This window comes from Microcebus murinus, chromosome 4, assembly GCF_040939455.1.
Source record: "Microcebus murinus isolate Inina chromosome 4, M.murinus_Inina_mat1.0, whole genome shotgun sequence".
NCBI classification, from domain to species: Eukaryota; Metazoa; Chordata; class Mammalia; order Primates; family Cheirogaleidae; genus Microcebus; species Microcebus murinus.
Window position 1 is genome coordinate 2,516,748 of NC_134107.1, and position 23,016 is coordinate 2,539,763.

Genomic DNA, 23,016 nt, shown 5'->3' on the forward strand with positions numbered 1-23,016 from the left:
GGAGGGAAGCCGGGCGGCAGGAAACACCTTTATTATCGGCTTCGATTTCGTCCGCACGCAGTGTCCGACCAGACGCCCAGGGGATGCGCCGGGCACACGCCACCCGGCCCGGCTGCCCTTCCGGTCCAGACGCCAGGCCTCGGTGGTCCATCACACCAGGGAAGCCCCCAGCGCCACCAGCCCACAGGTCCACGCGGGGGCGCGGCTGTCCCAGCACCGGCCCCTCCGGCCCCGCCTGCGCCCCGGCCTGGGCGCTTCTGGAAAGGACGAGAGCCAGCGCCTGGACGATCCGTCTCTTTTTGGTTTCGTCATCATTTAAAAAACAGAAAAGACAAAACATTTCACAGTCTTTAAAAAAAAGCAGGAGTCCGAGGGAGAGAGGCCAGGGTCCCGCGCCCTGGGCGGCGCCTCGAAGCCGCGGCACCCGGTCCTCGGGGTCCGCGGCGCACGGCCCGCCGCAGTCACTGGCCCGAGCCGTAGGGCCAGTTGAAGGTGCTTCCCGACAGCAGCATGTCGCGGATGAGCGTCTCGATGGGCGTCTTGCCCACCAGGCGCATGAAGAACAGCTGGGAGATGAGCGAGGCGGGCACGGCGCGCAGCGCGGGCAGGCGCAGCAGCAGGCGCCCGAAGCGCTGCGGCTGCGACGGGTACTGGGCGCGCACGTACTCGGTGAGGGCCACCTGCGCCTTCTCCTGCAGGCTCTCCACGTGGGCCGGGTCCGAGAGGCCGCAGGCATCTGGGGGAACAAGCGCGCGCGCGGCATGAGGGTGTCAGGAGGACACAGGGCGCGCACAAGTGACACCGCTCGCTCGGGGCTGGGGTAAGGCTGGGGCCCCCCAGGAGGGGGAATATGGGAGCCTGGGACACACGTGGGGGTTATCCAAGGCCGTGTCCGTCCTCATGTGACCAGCGACTCAGGGGTGCAGGCAGGCAGCCATGTTTCAGGGAGGCTGGGGCCCCCACCGAGGCCTTCGGCGGTGGGGCCGGGGAGGGGACGTGGGGAGGACGGCACAGCCCGAAGCCCGGGGAACCTGGGGGGTAAGAGGATGAGAAAGCGCCTACAGGGGGACCCATGAAGGTCGGAGGCAGAGAAAAAGTCTGGGAAAAGAAGGATGGCGCAGCCGTATTTATCACATGACCACCACCTGTCCGAGTGGCCTGGGGCTGGGTCCTACATGCCTGGCCCGATGGGCACATCTGGTGGGGTCTGGGGCCTTCCCAGCGGGCGAAGGAAGCCCCAGGGGACAGGCTGGGCAGACGCTTGCCCCAGGCGCAAAGTCGGCTGCGCCGCCAGTAGCTGGAATACGGCGGTAGCGCCACCGAGGCTGGGTGGTTACTAAGGTAACCGCCCCGCCCCTCGGCGGGAGGGGCCTCCAGCCACGCCCCCCGCGACAGTCTCTCTCCCCGCCCCCCCACTGCCCGGCCACCTAAGGGTTGCCCTGGGGACCCTGAGTCAGGGGTCTGGGGGCCAAGGGGAGCCGGAGCCGGTGTCAGGGACGCCCCCTCCCGCGCCATCAGCGTCCCTGAGCGCGAGGGGCCCCTGGACGAGCGGGTGGGGCCTCAGCTTGGGAGAGCAACCCGGGGCCGGAGCCACGCGGCGCCCTGGGGTCGGGGACGTGGGCGTCCAGGTGTCACTCTGCGCGCACCCCCCCCCCCGCCCCGCGCCGCCCCTGCGGCCACGCACCTGGCGTGAAGAGCGCGATGGCCTTGAGGCAGCCGTACTCGGCCGAGTCCACCTGCAGGCGGCCCAGCTTGTCCACCTGCTCCTGGAAGGCGCGCACCTGGTCCATGAAGGCCACGGCGCGCTCGGCGGCCATGGGCGCGGCGTGCAGCCCCGCGGCGGCCAGCAGCGGCGCGGTGTGCAGCGGCAGCGCCGCCTGCGCCGCGTTCAGCACGAACAGCTCGCTCCAGCTGAGGCGCAGCAGCGCCACCTGGTCGGCCACCGGCAGCTCGGGGAAGAAGGGCGCGTGGCGCGCCCACTCCACCGTGCTGAAGAGCAGCCGCGCCGCCAGCTCGCACACGTTGTCGATGCCCAGCACGGCGCCCGCCGCGCCGCCCCCCGCGCCGAAGCGGCCGGCCGCCGCGGGGTAGGGCTCGGCGCGCAGCAGCTGCGCGATCAGCTCCGACACCGGCTGCCCCGGGAACAGGTCGCCGCCCGCCGCCGCCAGCGCCGAGCCCGGGGGGCTGCCCGAGGCGGCGGCCGCGGCGCCGGGCAGCGAGTGCGGGATGCGGCCGCGCTGCACCGCTGCGGGAGGGCGGGGCGGGCGGGGAGGGCCGGGAGACGGGCACGGGCGGGCGGGCAGGAAGAGAGGCAGGAGGGGAAGGAGGGAGAAGAGAGGGGAGACAACAGTCAGCCGCGGGTCACTCGGCCCCTCCGCCCCAGGCCCGCCCGGGGCCCCGCGCGCCCCGCAGGAGGGGAACCGAGCGCGCCTGGAGCCTGCAGGCCCCGCCCGGCTCCCCGGAGGCCCCCAGCCCGCGCCCGCGTCCAGCCACCCCTGTCCCCCCCAGCTCCCGCGGGCGCAGAGCAGCGTCTCCGTGGCCACCGAGCCACTGGGCGAGGCCCACGCCATGCGGGCCTGAACCCCCCGCCCACACCGCAAGCCCAGCCCGTCGCGGGGGTCCCGGGGCTCAGGACGCAGCCGAGGACTTGGGACCCCAAAGCAAGGGATGAACGCCCGCCAGCGCCAGCTCTCTGTATGGAGATGGGGCCATTCCTCTAGCTTCCCCCGCCCCCACCGGCCCGCCAGATGGTGACCCCCCCCCAGGGCAGGCCTCGTCCCTGCCCCTCCCTGCGGAGGCCACCGTGTCTGTCCGGAGTGGGGTCCCCGGTAAACACTGGCCGCCACCAGTAACCTTGTCTCTGAAGCCGGGAGGCCCCAGTGCCGGGTTGGCCCATATCCACAGTGACCAAGTGGGCAAGAGAAGGGAAACTGAGGCACGAAGGAGAGCTGGCGGCACGCCTACCCAGCCTGTGCCAGAGAGGCGGCCCGGGCTGGGCGCCAGGGAGAGACTAATTAGTGAGCGTTAATGAGTCGGCATGCCCTGCCTCTTCCCCTCCGTGAACTCAGGGTCACCCGGCCACCGAGAGAGCACACACCAGGGCCGGGCACACGCAGGGGCGGAGAAGCAGGGGTTCAAGCCTGCTGCAAGTGATTCTTGAGCCTCAGGGTCAACTGTCAGAGGGGAGTAGCCGGACAAGGCCCAAGAGTGGCCCCCTGGCCCCCCCCCAGGGGGGACTTTCTCCTTCCTCTCTCCCTCACTGGGTTGCAAGTAACTAGCATGCCTCCCTCACCGGGCCACGCTCGCGCCCCAGGGCCTTTGCACATGCAGCTGCTCCGTCTTCCTCAAACCCTCTCCCCGCTCTTCCTCCTCATCGTCCAGGCCGGGCTGAAAAGGTTCAAACCCTAACCCTACTCTGTTGCCCTCTGATCTGGACACATGGCCTCACTGATCTGTGCCTCAGTTTCCTCATCTGTAAAATGCAGAGGATGATGATGATGATGACACAGATAGCTGAATTAAGTGAGACTCTATATGACTCGCTCAGTTATATAAATGGCACCTGCCACGGAGGAGACGCTAAACGGATAATTCAAGCCAAGAACCACATTCATGGAGCACCAACTGTGTGGCAGGCCCCGGTCAGCCGTGGGGACATATCAGTGGATGGGACAGACAAAGCCCTGCCCTCAGGACTGTGGGAAGCGGACAGGAGGGCAATCCAGAGGGCCTCTCAGAGGAGGTGACTTTTTATTTTTATTTTTTTGAGACAGAGTCTCCCCTCTGTTGCCCAGGCTAGAGTGAGTGCCGTGGCGTCAGCCTCGCTCACAGCAACCTCAGACTCCTGGGCTCAAGCGATCCTCCTGCCTCAGCCTCCGGAGTAGCTGGGACTACAGGCATGCGCCACCATGCCCGGCGCATTTTTTCTATACATTTTTAATTGTCCAGCTAATTTCTATTTTTAGTAGAGACGGGGTCTCGCTCTTGCTCAGGCTGGTTTCGAACTCCTGACCTCAAGTGATCCGCCCGCCTCGGCCTCCCAGAGTGCTGGGATGACGGCGTGAGCCTCCGCGCCCGGCCGGGAGGTGATGTTTAAGCAAACCTTGAAGGAGGTAAAAGAGGGAGCCATGCAGGCGTCGGGAAAGGCGCGCTCCGGGCAGAGGGGGCAGCCTGTGCAGAGGCCCTGGGGCGGGACTGCGCTCGGGGCAGGAGTTGTGACTGTGACTGTCTCCGCCCCCGAGACTCTGGAGAGCTGAGGCCTTGCTGTGGACTGTCTCGGGATCTTAGGTGGAACGGACAGGCACTGGCGAAAGCCAGGGTGCAGAGGGACGACGAGAGGGTCATCTCAAAACTTAAAAGGGCCAAAGGGAGCGACCAGACGGCTCCTAAGACTCTGAGCAGCTTCTCCCACAGAGCTCTGCCAAGAAAGAAACCGACTGCGAAGCAGGAGAGGCTCAGGTCAGATGCTGGGGGGACCGCCGGCCTGGCCCCTGACCCAGCCCAGGCGGGGACGCGGAGCCCGAACCCGGGGCTCCACGGGGCCCTCTCTGGGTTCCACCTGAGTTCTCAGGGCGCCGGGCGGGGCTGCAGGGCCAGCTGCGGGGCACGCGCGTCCAGCCAGGTCCCCGGGCCGAGCTCTGGCTCCTGGCGCCCGGGGTCGCGGGCAGGGCAGGCTGCCCTTTGACTCACTCGGGCAGAGGCCCTGCCTTGGGCGGGCACCGGCCGCGGCGCAGGGTGGAGGGAAACCAAATCAAATAAAAACACATATCCCTGTTCGGAAAGCAGCGGCCAGGCGAGGGGACGAGGAGGTCACCGAGATGTCGGGGCCGGGGAGGAGCGGAGGAGGGGGCTTCTGGGAAAGGCGGGGGCTGGAGAAGCGGTAAGGTGGGCCCCAGCGGTCCCCGGCCTCGACCAGGAGGCCACGGGCCATAACTGGATTCCTCCGGCCTCGGCCAGCCCGAGGGACCCAGGGATCGCCGGCGATGGGGCGAGCAGGCGCCAGGCCCCGCCCCGGGGACTCCCAGACCCGAGAGAGGGCAGCCAGGGCCAGAAGGGCGAGGCCGCCCGCCCGCCCGCCCTGCTGGGCCGGGCCTCAGGGTGCGGCCTCCCCTGGCGGGCGCTCACCTTCCTTCCTCATGCCCACCCGGAAGCACTTCTTGAGGCGGCAGTACTGACACTGGTTCCGGTGATGCTGGTCGATCTGGCAGTCACGGTTGGACCTGGGGACAGGCAGAGGCCAGGGCGACCTGTGACACCCACACCTTCCTCCCCAACCACCCCATGAGCTGCCCCCGAAAAACACCAGTGGGGTGGGGTTCCCCGGACTGGGCGGGTGGCCCCAAAGGGGAACAGGGGCTCCGCTGGCAGGTCTACAGAGAAGAAAGGACAACTGGGGTGAGTGGTGACGAAAAGTAGATGAGCACGTGTTGGAACTGGGTTTTGAAGGATGAATAGGAGTTCCCCATCGGGAACGGAGAGGCGATTCCAGGCAGAGAGGGTGCAGCCAAAGCGGAAGGTTTGAAATGAGAAAATATGGAAGCCTGGACAGTTTCGCTGTATTTGGTCACTGAGTGAGGTCATTGTCCCAAGGAGGATGTAAAAGCAGGTGGGGACATGGTCGGGGAGCTGGGCTTTCTGAATTGACTAGGGGCCAGGCCAGGTGCCAGTCATCTGCGTGGAGCCCCAGTATGGGGGCTGCACAAGGCCCGCACCAATGAATGAATGAATGAATGAATGAATGGACTCCTGTCGCCCCCCCTGAAGGTCCCACGGCCATATCCGGTCCTCTGGGAAGACTGTCCAAGGCCTAAGCGAGCGCAGGACACTTCCTCCGCCCGGCTGTCGGGCGTTGCCGTTGCCTCTTCCGGGGGTGGGACAGGTGGCCCCAGCCTGGGAGGCCATCGCCCCCGCCAGGGCCAGCCCCGGGCAGGAAGGCTTAGGCCTTGTCCTTCACATATCCCCAGAACGTCCTCCCCTTGGCCCTGCGGCCTGGGCCAGACATCACGGGGGTCCCCGCGGGGCACCCGGAGACAGTCGCCAGAGCAAAACCCACCCTCAAACGCTTAAAGGGATGAAGCAGGCGCATCCCGGCCGCAGACACCCCGGCTGGACCCTCAGGTGGTGGCTGCCCTACTGAGCCTCAGTTTCCTCACCTGGAACGGGGGGGCCGGGGGGGACATCAGAGCCCGCCCTGAAGGGGAGGCGCTGCATCGCGGGCCCCAGCTGGGCAACCCAACAGCGGGGCTGGGCGAGTTGGGTCTCTGGGGGCCCCGGAGTGCCTGGGCCCTGCGGGGGCGCCCGGCAGAGGCCCCGCCGGGCAGAGGGGCTCAGGCAGGGCCAGAACAAAGCCCGGCGGACAGGACGTCCGGCGGTGGGAGGGCCGAGGGCAGCCGGGTGGAAACCTCCAGGCCCGGGTCGGGGAGGCAGGCAGGGGTGCGGCGGGGGCGCCCTGACCTCAGGGGAGGCCCTGAGCTTTCAGTCTCCGCTTCCCCAGCTGTGGAACGGGGACAGACCTGTCCCCCTAGATCGGGAAACAGTTCTTCCTGCTATCCCAACCTAAAGAGTACATGCTTTGCCCAGCCCCTTGGCCCAAATCCACCCTCCTCTGGGCTTCTGGCCTCTGGTCCAATTTGCTCACAGCCCTGCCCCACTCACATACCCTCCATGGCTCCCTATTGCCCCCAGTCCGGCATTTCAGGCCCATCGGACTCTGGCTTCTCCCATGCCTGGGCGGTCTCACCACACAGCTGCCGCAATCTGCCGCTAAGAGTTTGCCAGGGCCACACACTGGAGTGCCCTTGGCCCTCCTCTGACAGCCGGACCCTTCATGTTTCAGGGCCCACTCCCCCCCCACCCCCCCTCCTCCGGCCAGCCCTCTCTGACCCCCAGCAGAGGCCTTTGCTTCCTCCCTGGGACCCCCAAATCCCACAGGCTTGGGGCTGGGGCCTCTCTGGGGAAACTGGCAACAAACCCCCGAGGCTGGGTCCCCGCGGGACTCTGCTCAGGATGGGTCACACGGCTCACAGCTGCCAGCTCCAAACAATGCCCCTGGCTTGGTGCTCCCGGACCCCAGCCTGGGGAAGCCCCTGGGCCCCCAAAACTGCCTGAGCCCCCTCCCTTGTCCTCCCCAAAGTCACGGCCAGGAAGCAGGCAGTTGTTCCAGGAGCAAGAATGAGGCCAAAGTCTGGTGGCCCAGTTAGCGCTGGAGGAGGGAGCCAGCCGGCTCTGCCACACAGAGCCACCCCAGGCAGACCTTGACCCGGGACCCGGGGCCAAACTCCAGCCTCGGGTGCCCTACCCGGTGACCTTAGCCAGCTGTCCCTGGGGACACCTAGCCCAGACTGGGCTGCCCCCTTCACAGCCCCGCCGTTCCCCTTGCTGCGCCCCAACTCGGGCTGTGTCCCTCCGTGCGAAACCCGGAGACCGGCACCTGACCCCTCTGGGCCTCAGCTCTGTGCATCTGGGAAATGGAACTGTCTATACTGGCTCTGCAGAGACCATGCCTGTTTCCCGGGGGGCGCAGAGCAGGGACTTGTCACTCCCTAAGGGGCGGTGAGAAAAGAGGTCCCCTGGGCTGGACACCCAACCCCAACCCCTTTCCCCGGGGCGCCTTCCGCCCCCAACACCCGACCAGACCAGCCAGCGAGGCCACGCCCTGCTGGAGCGGACTCTGGGGACGGCCCGGGGCTCCTGCGAACATTCCACGCGCAGGGGCGAGAGACCCGAAGTTCGGGGGATTTTCCGGGAGCGCGGGGCCTGCACCCACCCCCGGGCGAGGGCGGGCGGTTCGGCCAATCCCGGCGGCCCCGGCGGCCCTCCAGCGGCGGCTTCCGGTGCCCCAAGGCCCCCCGGGTGCGCCCCGCGGGGCTCCCCGCTGACCGGCAGGCCCAGCGCCCCGCCACGCCAGGGCCCCTCCCGCGAAGGAGGTCGCCCTGCGCCACCCGGCTGCTTCCCGCGGCCGCTTCGGGAGCCAGGGCGACTTTGGAAGTGATCTTTGACCCCAAGGGCGCGCCATATCGATCCGCGCGGCCGCAGACAATGGGCCCTGGACGCCGCGCGCGCCCCACGGTCCAAGTTCCACGTTCGATTCCCCCGGGGGGACCCCCGCACGCCGCGGTCGGCGAGAAGGGGTGCCCTGGGGCCAGGGCCCCACTCGCGACAGCACCCCTGCCCCCTCCCCGCGCGGAGATGACCCCTCCCCAGAGAGAAGGGAGGAAGGAGGAAGAAGTAACTGGGCTGAGAGCCGCCAGGGACTGTCTGACGGGGGGAACCTGCATCTACGCAGCGCCGACTGTATACACAACCCCAGGAAGGGAACTGGGGGCGGTGGCGCCGCGCCCCTGTCCCAGAAGGGGCGCGGAGGCCCAGGGAAGGTCAGCGCCGGGCCCAAGGTGACCGCGAGGGTCAGAGGCCCGCCGGGCCGGCCGGGCGGGGGCTCACCGGCAGGTGTAGCTGAGGTTGCGGCGGACGCTCCGCTTGAAGAAGCTCTTGCAGCCCTCGCAGGTGAAGACGCCGTAGTGCTTGCCGCTCGACTTGTCGCCGCACACCACGCAGTCCACCTGCAGCCCCGGCCGCTCCTCGTCGCCCGGCTCGGCGTCGCTGGCAGCCCCCGGGGGCGAGGCCGAGTCCTCCTCGGCGGCGCGCGGGTAGCCGCCCGCCTTGTCCACGCCGTTTGTGTCGCCGCCAGGGCCGCCCCAGCCGCCGGTCACCATGGCCATAGCCCCAGGGCAGCGGGGCCGGGGCGCCCCCTCTGCGCTCTTCCCTCCACGCACCCCGCTCGGCCCGGGGGACCCTACCCGGCGCGCATCCGGGCCCGGCGCGCGGGGGGCACCGGCTGCACCCCCCAAAAAAGTTTTGCAGCAACTTCCTGCGGCCGGCCCGCGCGCCCGGGCGGAACTGGTCGGGCCGGTTCCAGGCCAACTTTCCCACGCGTGCGCGGGGCCAGGCCCGGGCCCGGGAGGGGCGCGCTAGAGACGCGGCCCGGGGGCCCGGAGGAGTCGCGCCCCGCCGCCCTGGGGCCCCGGCGGGGGCGCGCGGGCCATGGCCCGGCCCGGGCTGCGCAGGGGGCGCCCTGTGGCCTGGCCGCCGCTCGGCCCGGGGCTGCGGCCAACTTAGCGGGCCGCCATCCGAGCGCGGGGGGCCGGGGGCAAAGTTTGGCCGCAAGTTGCGCGGCCGCCCGCGGCGCGGGGGAAGGGCGGCGGGCGCGCGCCGGGGCCGGTCGCCGCGCCCCCCGGGGCCCCCGGCGCCAGCGGCGGCAGCTCGAGGCCTGCGGAGCCGCCGGCCAGCGCCGCCGAGCAGCCGCCCCCGCCGCGGCCGCGCCCGCCTGGCCTGGGCCTGCGCCTGGGCCCGAGCCTCGCTCTCGCCGCCGCCGCCGACCCCGCGCGCCGGCCTCGCGCTGCGGCCGGTTTGACACACAACGTTCCATCCGCGGGGCGGGCGGCGGGCGGGGGGCGGGGGCGGGGGCAGGGGCGCGCGCCGCGGGCTGGGGGCGGGCGCTCGTTGCCCGGCGACGGCCGCCCTTATAAGGGCATGGGTGGCCGCGCGCGGCGCCGGGCGCCCGGGCCGGCGGGAGGGACGGGGGCGGAGCGCGGGGCCGCCGGCCTGACCCTCCCCCTCCGCCCCTCCCCCGCGCCCCCGCCCGCGCCCGCTCCAGCCTTAACCCCCGGCGGGCCGCGGCGGGGGCTGGGCCCGGCCGCCCTGCGCCCTCCCGCCAGCCTCGCCTGCACGGCTCTCCAAACCCTCCCCGCCACCTCTGGCCTGGGACGCCGCGTCGCCCGACCGCCCTCCGGGCGCCCCCCTCCGACGCGTTCCCGGCTGAGGCTCCGACCGGGGCCCCGTGGCGCCCGGGGGCACGCCCCTGTGCGGGACCGGGACGCGCACACCGCGGAGCGTTTCTCTGCGCGGTTGCGTGATGGACTGTGTTCGCATCCCCTTCCCGAGCCGCCGCGCCAGGCCCCCTCCCCCGCCTGGGTGAGCACCTGGAGCCTGCAGTCTGGGGGAGGGACGTGTGGTCTGAGGCCGGCTGGCCGGCGAGGTCAGGGGCCCCGCCAGAACTGCAGGCCTCTGGGGGCAGGGCGCCCACCTCCCCGCCGGCCTGCCCCTTCCCCTTTCATTTCCTTTCCTTTCTGTGCTCCGCAGAAAGGGCTTGGCCTGGCGGCCAGCTGGACTGCAGATGTCTATTCCAGGCTCCCTGGAGCCTTCCAGCTGCCACCCGCCTCCAACGCCCCCACCACTGTCCCACCCAACCCTCCAGACTTGGGGCCCGGGCCCTGCCAGCATGTATTAAGCACCGTTTGTATGCAAGGTCTTGGCCTCCTGAGCGGGGAAAGCCTGAGCCTCTGGCTCTGGGCCTGTTAACATTTAACCTGCTGCAAAACAGCCCTTGGGGTGACCTTTCACCCTGGAGTCCCTCGGGCCCTGCCACCCAGCCTGTCCTCCGCCCAGCCCTGGGCCCAGAGCTGGACACGGAGGCTCGTGGCCGGGCCTCTAGAGCTCCGGGCAGGACAGCCATGCCGGCCTGCTCACCGGTCCTTATGAGACTGGAGGGGCACCCTCCCGGGGGGGTGGGAAGATGCTTGGAGATCATGCAACACTTAAAGGGAAACTCAGGTTCAGGGAGAGCAGACACACCTAGCCCTGGGCCCCTTGATCTCCCCCAGGGAAGGTCTGGCTGAGTGGGAGGCAGAGGAGGCCTCAGTAAATGCAGAAAGCAGGAAGGACGAGGGTTAGACATGAGGAAGGACTTCCCAGGGGCCTGACTGGAGTAGGGCCGGACCCACAGGCCGATGTAAGCCCCGCTGGGGGGGTGGGGGAGGGTGGTCTGGGTGGGCAGAGAGGGCCTTCTGGTTCTGGGGCTGCTGGGCATGCAGGGATGTGGCCAGGTTTTGGGGGTGAGGACAGGGAACATAGGTCCCTGGCCTGGATCTGCCAGGATCCTCGGTAGGGGGGCCTGGGGTGGGATCTCAGAGGAGGGATTAAGTAGGGGGCGTAGAAGGGAGCGGAGGGTCAGGGAAGCGAGGGGGGAGCCCGGTCTAGCAGAGGGGGCTTAGCAGGGGGCCTGGGGCTGGGCGAGAGACGGGCAGAAGGACCACCACAGACCCCAGAACCTCCAATAGTTTCAGTCCGCCCAGCCGGCCCGCCTGGGGGGTGGGTGGAGGCTCGGCCCCGCCCCCCTGACCCCTGCCCGTGGCCCCGCGGTGACATTTGACCTTGCGGCAGCCACAGACCAGGGACAAAAGGGCCTAGGCCCATCTGCCCCCCGGGCGCCCGTGGGAACAGTCAGACTGCGCTCAGGAGGCCTGGGAACCTGCCCCGCCCCCTCCTGCAGGTGACCTTGGCTCCCTTCGCCCTCCCACGGGCAACCTGGTGGAACCGGGGGCTAAGGTCACTCTGAGACTCTTGGGGAAGGGGGATAAGAGGGAGGAAATTCAGCTCCTCTGCCCTCCACCCACGGACAGGGTGGCCTGCCTCAGTTTCCCTGCTTTCTTCAGAGCCAGAAGCCGGGTCCAAAGAGAGTGCTGGGGTCCAAAGGTCACCAGGGCAAGAGCACTCACTTGGGAGGACTGTGTCCCCCTCCCTTCATGTTCTGCCTCTCGGGTCAGGGGGACCTGAAGGTTCAGGCCCTGTGCCGCCCCTGGGAAAGGCAGCGCCCCCCCCCCCCCCCCCCACACACACACACACACACACGCCTGCACAGGTGTGGCCTGGAGCGCCCGCCCCACCCCCACCCCCAAGCTGGAGACCGAAACCTTTCTAATCCCCCTGTCTTGGGTTTCAGCTACTGCCCAGGAGGGGACAGCTGGCCACTAATCCCACCCCAGGCCCCCTCTCCTGACCCAGCCAGCCCGCTGCGCAGGGGTGGGGGTGTGGCCTATGCAAATGACATGCTAATCAGCTGCCTGCTCTCAACCTGGCGCGAACACTCCCTGTAGCTGCCGCCCCCCAAGAGAAAGCCAGCTTCTCAAGCTGGACGCAGCGGTCCGGACCTCCTTGCCCTCCACTGCCACGTACACCGAGTTCCTCTCCAAGTACAATGCCACCCAGTTCCAGGCTTTCACCTTTGCTGTCGCCTACACAGAAATCTTATCTGCCCTTTAGGAGCAGACCACACACTGAACTTGAACCTTTCAGCCTCAGTGTCCCCCTCTGGGATATGGGTATCTTCCTCTTCGAGACCGTCCGCCAGGGATGGGCGGGGAAGGATGTGTCCTATGCCCGTGGGGCCCCCTCCCTGGGCTCACGGGGCAGAGGAGAGGTGGTGGAACTTCAGCTCGGGTTGTGCACCCTCCCCGACCTTCGAACTGCCCGGGGACCTGGCCTCGCAGCCCAGGTGGCTTTGGGCCGCTACCCACTGGACATACCAAGAAGTTCACAGCCCACATGGTGCCAGACCCGAGACACTGAGTCCTCCTCGAACGCTTGGACACCCCCCTTCAGGCCCTGGACCCCCACGTGCACCAGCCCCCATCTCGCCAAGTGCGCCCCAAAGCACAGAGGCATGCCACGCGACATATGCCACTCCAGGGCAGTTTATGACATGGCCTGCCACCGCTGTCTGGCACGTCCAGACACGGCTGGGTGCAGGGCCTACAGAAAGGTCTCCCCCAGTCGGGGAGCCGGGCGGGGTGGCCTGGGCTTCCCCAGTGCCCCTGCGGTGGCTTCTAGCACTGCCAGCTCCTTGGCGTGCCGGCTCTCCATGAGTACCATCTGCTGCTCCAACTTCCGGCGTTGCTCCTCCTGCTTCCGGTGGGCTCCTCGGAAGGCCAGGACCAGGGCGCTGGAGGTGAGGGGGACGGCTCAGCCAGGACCGGCAGGGGCTGTGTGCAACCACTGCCAGGCTGGGAGCTCTTGGCGCTTGGGTCTTCCTGGGCCCCCTGCGTCACCCGGTCAGGGCTGGGCATGCATCAGGCATCAGGGGAGGCGTGGTGGGATGGAGGGAAGCTGAGGCCCCGGGAGACCCAGGAATGCCCCCGAGATCGCGGCAGGGGAGGCACGAGCCGGGGCGCGCACCTGTGAGCTTTGCATAGATCGCCGCTCAGCTCAGCACTCTGAGCCCGCCTGGCTCGCCCCTTCTGAGCCACCTGTTCCAGCTTCTCCCGCAGAGACCGGAGCTGCTCTCGCAGGTCCCCGGCCCTGAGGCAGGGGTAGGGAGGGGGGGGCTTCACAGCCACAGCCAATCCCATCTCCGCCCCGCTCCCACCCACCTGCCCACGGCGTTGCCATGGGAACGCACCTGTATGCAGGTGCACACCTTGCCCTCTGCCACGCACAACATCCCCGTGGGCTCTCGGGTAGGCCCCCCGCCCCCGGCCCAGGCCCCAGGCCCCAGGCCACACCTGGTGAGCGAGGCTGCCAGTTCCTGCGCTAATTTCTCTGGATCCCACACTCTGCCCGCCTGGCCTCCATCCATACCACCTGTGCCACCAGGGACAACAAGCGGGTTCTAAGGGCGGCAAGGAGAGAAGGAAGTGACATTAGTCTAAGCCTGTGTGCGCGCAGCCCAAGCTGGACATGGCAGCCGCCCCCCCCCCCGGGGGAGCCCTCAGTGTGGTGAGATGTCCCCAATAAGGGCAGAATTTAAGTGAATAACAACAGGGGACCTCATCCGAAGGCAGTCCAGGAGGGCTTCCTGGAGGCAGTGATGTTTAAGCTCAGACCTGCGGAGGGGGCGCGGGGGGCTTTATTCACACCGAGGGAGGTGACCAGTGTTCCTGGCAGGGTGTGGCATGTACGAAACCCTGGAGGTGGGAGACAGGTCTCGAACCGCTCTAAGAAGCCTGAACTTCGGGAGTTCTAGAAGCCACTGAAGGCTTTAAGCAGAGGACAAGCATGATCAGACGGGAATGGGGGAAAGGGAAAGGACCGAGAGAGGAGGCTGGTGCCAAAATCTAGGAGATCAGCCTCGTTGGGGGCAGTGGGGACGGGGGCAAAGAAGGGGGAGCACGGACAAGCCTGGGGGTGGGGAGGAAGAGGTTCAAGTTCAAGTGGAAGATGCTAAGCCCCGTGGGCTCGACACGCTCCGAGAAAGAGACCCCAAAGTGCAGGTGGGAGCTTTGGCGAGAAGCATGACCACGCCACTTGCTTCTTTGTGCAGAAACGGAAACTGAGGCTCAGAGAGGGCTGTGATTGGCCACAGAGCCAGCGGCACGCGGCTGTCCCCGCCAGGCCCAGACAGGGCTGCTCACCGGGGCCCACTCCTCCTCTTCCCCGCTGCTGCCGCCTCCGCTGCTGTCGCCGCCGGCCGCGAGCTGCGCGCGCTCCCACCGCAGCTGCGCCAGCAGGAGCGCGTGCGCGGGGCCCTGCGCGCGCAGCGCCGCCTCCCGCAGCTCCAGGCCCCGCTTCTCGCGCCGTGCCAGCTGCAGCCGCAGCACCAGGTCCGCCAGCGCCTCCTGAGGGACCCGGGGGGGGGGGGGGGGGGCAGAGAATTTGTGCCTCCAGGGTCCACTTCTGGGGAAACCGAGGCCCCAAGAGGTACCCACTGAGGACAGGTTAGGCAAAAACTCCGAGCTTCGCCAGGAGCTTTCCTCCCTTGAGAGCCACAGCTGTAGAAATGGTACGGATCCCAGACAAGGCCAGGCAGCAGCTCCGCGGAAGCTTCTGGAGTTTCCCCAACTCCAGATCCTCAGGTCGTTCATACCAGACCACAAAAGCCATAGTACCTTCCCTGTCCCCACCTCTTCCCATAGGAAGGGCATTTTGGAAAGCCAGATTCAGAGTTGCATGAGAAACTGAATCCCGAAGGACAAACTCCTATTCGCTCCTCAAAACCCCAGCTGCGCCGGGCGCGGTGGCTCACGCCTGTGATCCTAGCTCTCTGGGAGGCCGAGGCGGGCGGATTGCTCGAGGTCAGGAGTTCGAAACCAGCCTGAGCAAGAGCGAGACCCCGTCTCTACTATAAATAGAAAGAAATTAATTGGCCAACTAATATATATAGAAAAAATTAGCCAGGCATGGTGGCGAATGCCTGTAGTCCCAGCTACTTTGGAGGCTGAGGCAGGAGGATCGCTTGAGCCAGGAGTCTGAGGTTGCTGTGAGCTAGACTGACGCCACGGCACTCACTCTAGCCTGGGCGACAAAGCGAGACTCTGTCTCAAAAAAAAAAAAAAAAAACACCCAGCTCCAATGCCTCTTCCTCCAAGAAGCCCGCCCGCAACCCAGCAGAACTGTCTTTTTGCTCTGTGGTCCCCCAGCCGCATCCCTCCTCCCAGCCCCGTCGAAGGGCTTTCCCCAACCAGGAAGGACGGGCACAGAGTGGCCAGAGCTCGTCAGTACCCTTGTGTCCACCAGGTCCTGCTGGATCTGCGTCTTTTCCAGCCGGGGCAAGGCCGGGCCAGGCTGGGCCCCCAGCATGGCCTGCACGATGGCTTCTGCACGGGGCACGGTGGGCGTGGGTGCCAGGGGGGGTCCGGGCTCGGGGGGGATCTTCAGCACAGCACGGCGCTCCTGGAGACGCCCGATGTAGCCTCGGAGCTGGACGGCCACCTCCTGCAGTGTGGGCTTATCCACGCTGCTGCCCTCCGGGCTACAGAGGACAGGAGGGGCCTGTGTCACAGTGGTAGGCACGGCGCTGGGTGAGCTTCACGCCAACCCTGGTAGGGTCCCCCATCTTCCATCGCCCTGGCCCGGGTGGATCCTGTGCCACCTGTGGTGGGGCCTGTCACACCAACATGGTGGGCCCCGTAATGTGAACCCCAGTGGGCACCATCTTCCATCAAGGCAACATGGTAGGCCGGGCGTGGTGGCTCACCCCTGTAACCCTAGCACTCGGGGAGGCCGAGGCGGGCGGATTGCTCGAGGTCAGGAGTTCGAAACCAGCCTGAGCAAGAGCGAGACCCCGTCTCTACTATAAATAGAAAGAAATTAATTGGCCAACTAACATATAGAGAAAAAATGAGCCGGGCATGGTGGCGCATGCCTGTAGTCCAAGCTACTCGGGAGGCCGAGGCAGGAGGATGGCTTGAACCCAGGAGTTGGAGGTTGCTGTGAGCGAGGCTGACGCCACGGCACTCACTCTAGCCTGAGCAACAGAGTGAGACTCTGTCTCAAAAAAAAAAAAAAAAAAAAAAGACAACATGGTAGATGCCATCACGCCAACCCTATGGGCACCACTGCTCATGCCAACATGGCGGACACCATCACGCCAACCCGATGGGCACCGTCACCCAGATTGACAGCCCTGTCTGGAGGCATCGGGCCAACCCCATGAAGCACCATCATGCCAGTTCTAATCAGTGGGCACCGTCATCCATCTTCATGCCAACCCCGGTGAGTCCCATGCCAACCCCAAAGGCTGTCAGCCACCATGCCAACCTTCTTAAGTAGCACCAGGCCGACTCCAGTGGGGCCCCGCGTCAACCCGCCACGGCGAGTGCTGCACCAGCCTTGCTAGGCACAGCCATGCCAACCCCAATACGTGGCCAGCCCTGGGAGCCACATTACCCGGTCAGGGCCTCACTCCCTGGCCAGCGTGGTTCCCAGGGTCCCCAGGGGTACCTCGGCTGTGGACCCTGCAGTGTCCCTCCATCCATGGCAGCCTCTTCTTGTGCCAGCAGCCTCAGTGCCTCCTTTTCAGCTGCCTGCGGGTCCCCTGCTCCTGAGTCGGCCTCCCGCAGAGCAAGCAGGGCCCCGAGCGCCTCCTCACAGTGCTCACTGTGGGACACTGGTTCTGAGTGCTTTAGGCCACCCAGCTCCATCTTGCTGTGCAGGTGCCAGTCCCCACTTGCTCCTGAACCCCTCGCTTCTTCCCCCCGCCCTCACCTGCGGAAGCATGCAGACTCCCTCGGCAGCCCCGGATTGGAATTGTGCTCAATTAACTTCTGTGCGGGGGAAGTGCCCTCTGGCAAGGGCTCTGTCTGCCTCTGTGGATTGGGGCCACCCTAGGAGAGCCCACTGCCTCTCCAGCCAGAGACAGCGTTGGCAGGGTGCACTGACCTGTACTGCAAGGCCAGACGGAGTGCTGTGGCCTCGGCCTCCCGCTGGCTGAGCTGCATGCTGAGGCCCTCACAGCGGCCCTTGTACCCCTGGAGCACGGCTGACAGCAGACGGTTAAAGCATTTGAGCTTCTCCATGCTCCTGCCTCCGAAGGTGGGGAAGAGGGAAAGTGAGAGGCCTCTCGGGGCAGTCAGGGCCTGATTTCCACCCTTCTTCTCACTCCAGCTCCAAACTCCTAGGTTTATAATTCGGGGGTGGGGGGTGGGGTGGGATGTGCCCGTGCCCTTATGAGCTCAGCATTGGAGGCTCTCTTACCCCTGGAGCTGCTCCATCTGGGTTTCCATGATGTGCATCTCGGGGGTGAGGGGCTGGGTGGGGAGAAGAATCTGGGCGCTAGAATTGCTCCAGAGGCGCCGGAGCAGGGGGTGAGCCAGGGAGAAGGGGTCCTGCTGGGAAGAGGTCATGTGATTCACCCAGATAGTCACCAAGAGCTCAGGATTGTGAGTTTACCCCTTTTCCAAACCCAGAAGCTATTGGGTCCCACGACCAGGATTTGACTGTCATCCCCCTGAATGCTAAGGACATCAGGACCATGCCTTTGAGCTTCTCACACTCACCTGAGTCCCCCAGGGCTCCCCATCTGCCCCAGAGCTGCTGGAACCACTGCCCGAGCCACCCGCTTGGCTGTGGGAGGGAGGTGGGAAGGGCTCCAGCCTCAGCAGGGAATCCTGCAGCTCCTGAACCTGGAGAGGATGACGATGAGGAGGGGGTGTCAGGCCTGGAGGCTCCAACCAACCCCCAGCACCCCCCGCCCCAGGGCCTGTTCCTGGGGAAATAGCAGTAGCCCTGGCTGGAAGGCAGGAACCTCAGATATGCACCCTGCCAAACCCCCCACCGTATCACCTTGGGCATGTCTCTCGGCTGCTCAAGATTGACCTTTCCCAGCAGGGAAACAGGCCCTCCTCTGGAGGGAAATGAATTCATTCATTCATTCATTCATTCATTCATTCATTCACAGAGTCTCGCTTTGTTGCCCAGGCTAGAGTGAGTGCCGTGGCATCAGCCTAGCTCACAGCAACCTCAAACTCCTGGGCTCAAGCAATCCTCCTGCCTCAGCCTCCCGAGTAGCTGGGACTACAGGCACGAGCCACCATGCCCGGCTAATTTTTTCTCTATATATTAGTTGGCCAATTAATTTTTTTCTATTTATAGTAGAGACGGGGTCTCGCTCTTGCTCAGGCTGGTTTCGAACTCCTGACCTCGAGCAATCCGCCTGCCTCGGCCTCCCAGAGCGCTAGGATTACAGGAGTGAGCCACCGCGCCCGGCCTGAATCCCACTCTTGTGTGGCTGCCCTGCTGCTGCCCTGAGTCTCTCCACCAGCCCAAGGGAGGGCTTCCCTCCCACGACGCCATTCAGCCACATGGCTTTAAATACGACCCGCACGCTGAGGGCTCTCAAATGTCTCTCTCCTGGGCCGGGCGCGGTGGCTCAGGCCTGTAACCCTAACACTCTGGGAGGCCGAGGCGGGAGGATGGCTGGAGCTCAGGAGTTCGAGACCACCACGCCCAGCCCCTTGCTGTTCCTTGAACATGCCATCATTCTCCTTTGCATATTCCGTTCCTCTGCCTGGAATGCTCTTCCCCCAGATCCTTGAATGGCTCCTCCCTCGCTTCCTTCTGGTCTCTATTCAAGTGTCACCTCCTTGCTCGGCTTCCCTGATCACCTTAACTAGCATTGCAGGGACATTTGTCTAGTTTGGTCAGTGGACCCAGTAGTCAACGCTCCATAAAGGCTTTTTTTTTTTTTTTTTTGAGACAGAGTCTCGCTCTGTTGCCCAGGCTAGAGTGAGTGCCGTGGCGTCAGCCTCGCTCACAGCAACCTCAGACTCCTGGGCTCAAGCCATCCTCCTGCCTCAGCCTCCCGAGTAGCTGGGACTACAGGCATGCGCCACCATGCCCGGCTCATTTTTTCTATATATATTAGTTGGCCGATTAATTTCTTTCTATTTGTAGTAGAGACCAGGTCTCGCTCTTGCTCAGGCTGGTCTTGAACTCCCGACCTCGAGCGATCCTCCCGCCTCGGCCTCCCGGAGCGCTAGGATGACGGGCGCGAGCGTAAAAGCGTTTTGAGTGAACACTCGCATGAACGTTGCCTGTGCCGGCCCGCCGGCGCGCTGAGACGGGGAGCGCTGGGGCTGGGGGTGCCTTGCTCACCTCCCTCTGCAGCTCCTCCTTCTGGGCCCGGATGCTCTGCAGGGAGGCCTGTGTGCGGACCAGCTCCATCTCCCGGCTGCCCAGGGCCAGCCGGAGCCAGGCGTTCCTCTCTGCCAGGCACGCTGCCTCCTGCGGGCGGCCCCCTGCCCCCTCCTGCTTCCCCAGGGGCCCCGGGCCCCCCTGGCCTCTCCCCTCCGCCTCCGTCCGCCCAGGACAGCTTGGGGGGCGGTGGCGCCAGGCAGCAGCTGCCGCCTCCAGGGAGCTCAGGGCATGTTGGAGGGTCTGAAACACATCGGGGGGCCCAGTCCCCGAGGGGACAGTGTCTCCGTCCGGCAGGGCTGCCTCTGGGGCCTGGTGGGCTGCCGCTGCAGGCTCACGGGGGCCCCCAGGGGCCGAGGCCGGTCCTCTGCCGGAGTGCCCGCCGGTCTCCTTGCCAGTCCTGTGAACACCAACTTAGGAACTTGAGCCACCCGGTGCCGGGCGGCCAATTCTGGGGGCTTAGACGCTGGGGGCTTGGGAGGGGCGAGCAGGCCGGGAGCGGGCGCAGCTGCGTGTTCCGGGGCTGGTGTCCGGGGCCGCACAGGGAGGAGCCCGGACAGCGGGCCGGCGGGGAGGCCTGGGCCGGGGAGGCGGCGTGAAGAACGAGCCGCAGCGGGCGAGGCGAGGCGAGGAAGGGCGCCCGGGCAGAAGGCACGGCGCAGGCAAAGGCCGGGAGGTGAGAGGCGGGAGGTTCTGGGCGACCGGCACACAGGGGCTGTGTGGCAAGGCCGGGGATGCGTTCTGCAGGGCTGAAAGTTGGGCTGAGGGCAGTGGGGAGCCATGGCAGGTGTGCGAGCAGGGCAGGGGCGTCGGCAGGTCCGAGGATGGCAAAGATGGGCCTGGGCATGGACCCAGCGGGTCTTACCTGCTCCCTGGGCCCTGGTCACTGACTCCTGCCGTGGGCCCCGATGACGCTGGTCCGAAGCTGTCGGGAGGCAGCACGGGGCTGGGCTTGGAGGTCCCACTGGCTGCCTCGGCCTCCTCTGAACTCTCGGCCACCGGATCCAGTTCGCCCTGTGAACAACCCCCGGGGCCCAGCTCTGAGCCAGGCAGGGCCGGACACTGGGGGCCCATGGGGCCGGGTAAGTGGGGAAAGGGGGACACTTACTGGCGCAGCATGCCTCCCTCGCCGGCTTCGGGGCCGTGTGGCCCGGGCACTCATTGCTGTCCAGAAGCCGGTGCCCTCCGAATGCTCCGTTCTCACCCCCTAAAATCACAGTCTGCTCTCGCCTCTGGCCTTTGCTGTCCTGGGCTTCAATCTCGTCTTCCGTGAAATGGGGCATGGAATTCTCTCTTGGAGGGGGCCGTCAGTTATTAGTGTTGATTAGGCACGCTCGAATGCCTCCCTTGACGGGCAGCTCAGTACCTCAAGGTTGCCCTGACCGCCCCTTTCTTCTCTGCCTCCTTTACTTTCACTACCTCTGTGCTCCCCTCTCCCTCTGCCATATGGACCTCGGATCGGGACCCCAAGAGTCACCTCTCCTGCCCAGGGTCCTCCTAAATCGGAGGCCCCCAGTCCTGGGGTTCAACCCCTTCAGACCCCTCTACCTCTCTGTTCCTGTGGGGACACCTTGGGCAGAGGCCTGAGTCCCTGGACACTCCTGGGGTCACTCTGGCCACTGCCCGCTCAGGCTTGGGCTGGCCGAGGCTGGCCTGGGAGGGGCCGGGAAACAGGAAACCCCCTCCCCTGGTCATGTGACTTGTTATTGTACCGTTTCCTTCTTGAAGACGGCAGCTTCCTCCACCCCCAAGGGGGGCACGTGTTTACCTGCCAAGGTGGCAGCTCCTTCCAGTCCTGGCCCACGGCTCCCCGACCTCCAACACTTGGACTTTATTTCTCAAGAGCCAGAATGTTCCACCCGGGCTGACGCTTTTCATCTGGGTCCCCTGTGAGCTTCTCTTCTCTGCCTGTCCCTTCCCTATGGGGTCACAGTTCTCATTCGCCTCAGTCACAGGCAGATCTGGGGTGGGTGACCTTGAGCAAGTGATATCCCTCTCTGAACCTCAGTTTCCCCAGCTCTAAAATGGGGGCAATGACAGCATGTCCCTCACAATGTCATGGGAGTTTTAGAAAGCGATTTGCACAAAGCCCAGCACATCAGGGAACTGAACCCCAACATGCACTTGTGGCTCTTTACGACCTCTCCGAATGTCCCATCCCTGCCTCCTCTGCCAGCTCCTGTTGCTCCTCCATAAATGCTACATTCTGGCCGGGCGCGGTGGCTCGAGCCTGTCATCCCAGCACTCTGGGAGGCCGAGGCGGGCGGATCGCTCGAGGTCAGGAGTTCAAAACCAGCCTGAGCAAGAGCGAGGCCCCGTCTCTACTATAAATAGAAAGAAATTAATTGGCCAACTAAAAATATATATAGAAAAAATGAGCCGGGCATGGTGACACATGACTGTAGTCCCAGCTCCTCGGGAGGCTGAGGCAGGAGGATCGCTTGAGCCCAGGAGTCTGAGGTTGCTGTGAGCGAGGCTGACGCCACGGCACTCACTCTAGCCTGGGCAACAGAGTGAGACTCTGTCTCAAAAAAAGAAAACAAAAAAAACCCATAAATGCTACATTTTCCAGAGCCTGGATGGGTCCCCATTTTTCCTGCACCCGCTTCTAGCGGGTCTCCATCCATCGTCACAGCCCAGGTCTCTGCCCTCCCAGCTTGATGCTAGCTCAGCTCCCTCCCTGGGCTCCCTGGCCCCTCTACTCCCTTTCCCACCCAAGTCTTGGCGAGGGGGATCTGCTCCCACACCGTCCCTGGCTCCCCTTTGCCCTTCACCCTGGTACTCAAGGCTCCTGCTGGCCACCTGCTCCCGTGAGCACGCTGTGCTCCAGCCACGAGGACCTCCTCCGTGGGTAGCAGGTTCGCACCTCTCTCACACTCCTTTCGTAGCCTCTGCCTGAAACACCTTGTCCGTCCTTCTGCACGAGGTTAGAATCGTGCAGCGCCTGGAGTCCGATTCTTCCGGCCTCTGTGTCTTCCAGGGAAGAAAGGTGGTGGGGAGAGAAGTCGCAGTTCTCTGACTTGCGGGGTTCACTGGACTCCTCACTTTTAGCTTCTGCACCAGCAACACTGACCTGTGAGAGGATCCACGGCCGGCCACCCCAGGGCTGGCCCGAGGCTCCAGGACTTTGCCCAGGAGGTTCCTTCTGCCTGGAATGCCTTTCCCCCCTTGTTTTTACGGAAAATTCTTCGTCCTTCAAGGCTCAGCTTGCAAAGGCCCTCCTGGCTATGCTTGATTCAGAGCCTGCCTGGTGTGCAGGCTGAACTGAGCCTTTTACAAGTAAACTGAGGCTCTGAATGGCTTTTGAACAGTTCTGGGGCTAAGGTGGGACGTGTACATGAAGAAAGCAGGCAGGTTTGAAATAGATCTGGATTGGTATTTTTTTTCTTTTTTTTTTTTTTTGAGACAGAGTCTCACTCTGTTGCCCAGGCTAGAGTGAGTGCCGTGGCGTCAGCCTCGCTCACAGCAACCTCCAACTCCTGGGCTCCAGCAATCCTCCTGCCTCAGCCTCCCCAGTAGCTGGGACTACAGGCATGCACCACCACGCCCGGCTAATGTTTTGTATATGTATTAGTTGGCCGATTAATTTCTTCCTATTTATAGTTAGAGACGGGGGTCTTGCTCTTGCTCAGGCTGGTCTCGAACTCCTGACCTCGAGCAATCCGCCCACCTCGACCTGCCTCCCAGAGTGCTAGGATTACAGGCCTGGCCTGGATTAGTATTTTTGATTTATGCAAATATATGTAAAATAAAGGGCAGACAAGTAATGGGGCGGCGCCTTGGAGGCACAGGCCACGCCCACCCCATCCGGGGGAAAAACCCGCCCCACACTGA

At 65.3% G+C, this 23,016-nt stretch overlaps 2 protein-coding genes across 2 annotated transcripts; both read right to left on the reverse strand.

Annotated features, from left to right (window-relative positions):
• Positions 1–14: 14 nt before the first annotated feature.
• Positions 15–9,408, reverse strand: NR2F6 (nuclear receptor subfamily 2 group F member 6). The gene is made up of 4 exons (XM_012755517.3): positions 8,440–9,408; positions 5,125–5,219; positions 1,685–2,245; positions 15–736 (listed from the first exon to the last, which is right to left on the reverse strand). The coding sequence occupies exons 1-4, from the start codon at positions 8,715–8,717 to the stop codon at positions 462–464; spliced, it is 1,209 nt and encodes a 402-aa protein (XP_012610971.1). The 5' UTR covers positions 8,718–9,408; the 3' UTR covers positions 15–461.
• A 3,103-nt stretch (positions 9,409–12,511) lies between these two features.
• USHBP1 (USH1 protein network component harmonin binding protein 1) lies at positions 12,512–20,569 on the reverse strand. Its single transcript, XM_020284500.2, has 12 exons — positions 20,291–20,569; positions 20,048–20,196; positions 19,144–19,582; positions 17,547–17,672; positions 17,245–17,375; positions 16,930–17,070; positions 16,492–16,647; positions 15,271–15,520; positions 14,184–14,387; positions 13,335–13,441; positions 13,009–13,131; positions 12,512–12,775 (listed from the first exon to the last, which is right to left on the reverse strand). Exons 1-12 carry the CDS (start codon positions 20,342–20,344, stop codon positions 12,586–12,588), a joined length of 2,070 nt encoding a protein of 689 aa, XP_020140089.2. The 5' UTR covers positions 20,345–20,569; the 3' UTR covers positions 12,512–12,585.
• Positions 20,570–23,016: the final 2,447 nt, after the last annotated feature.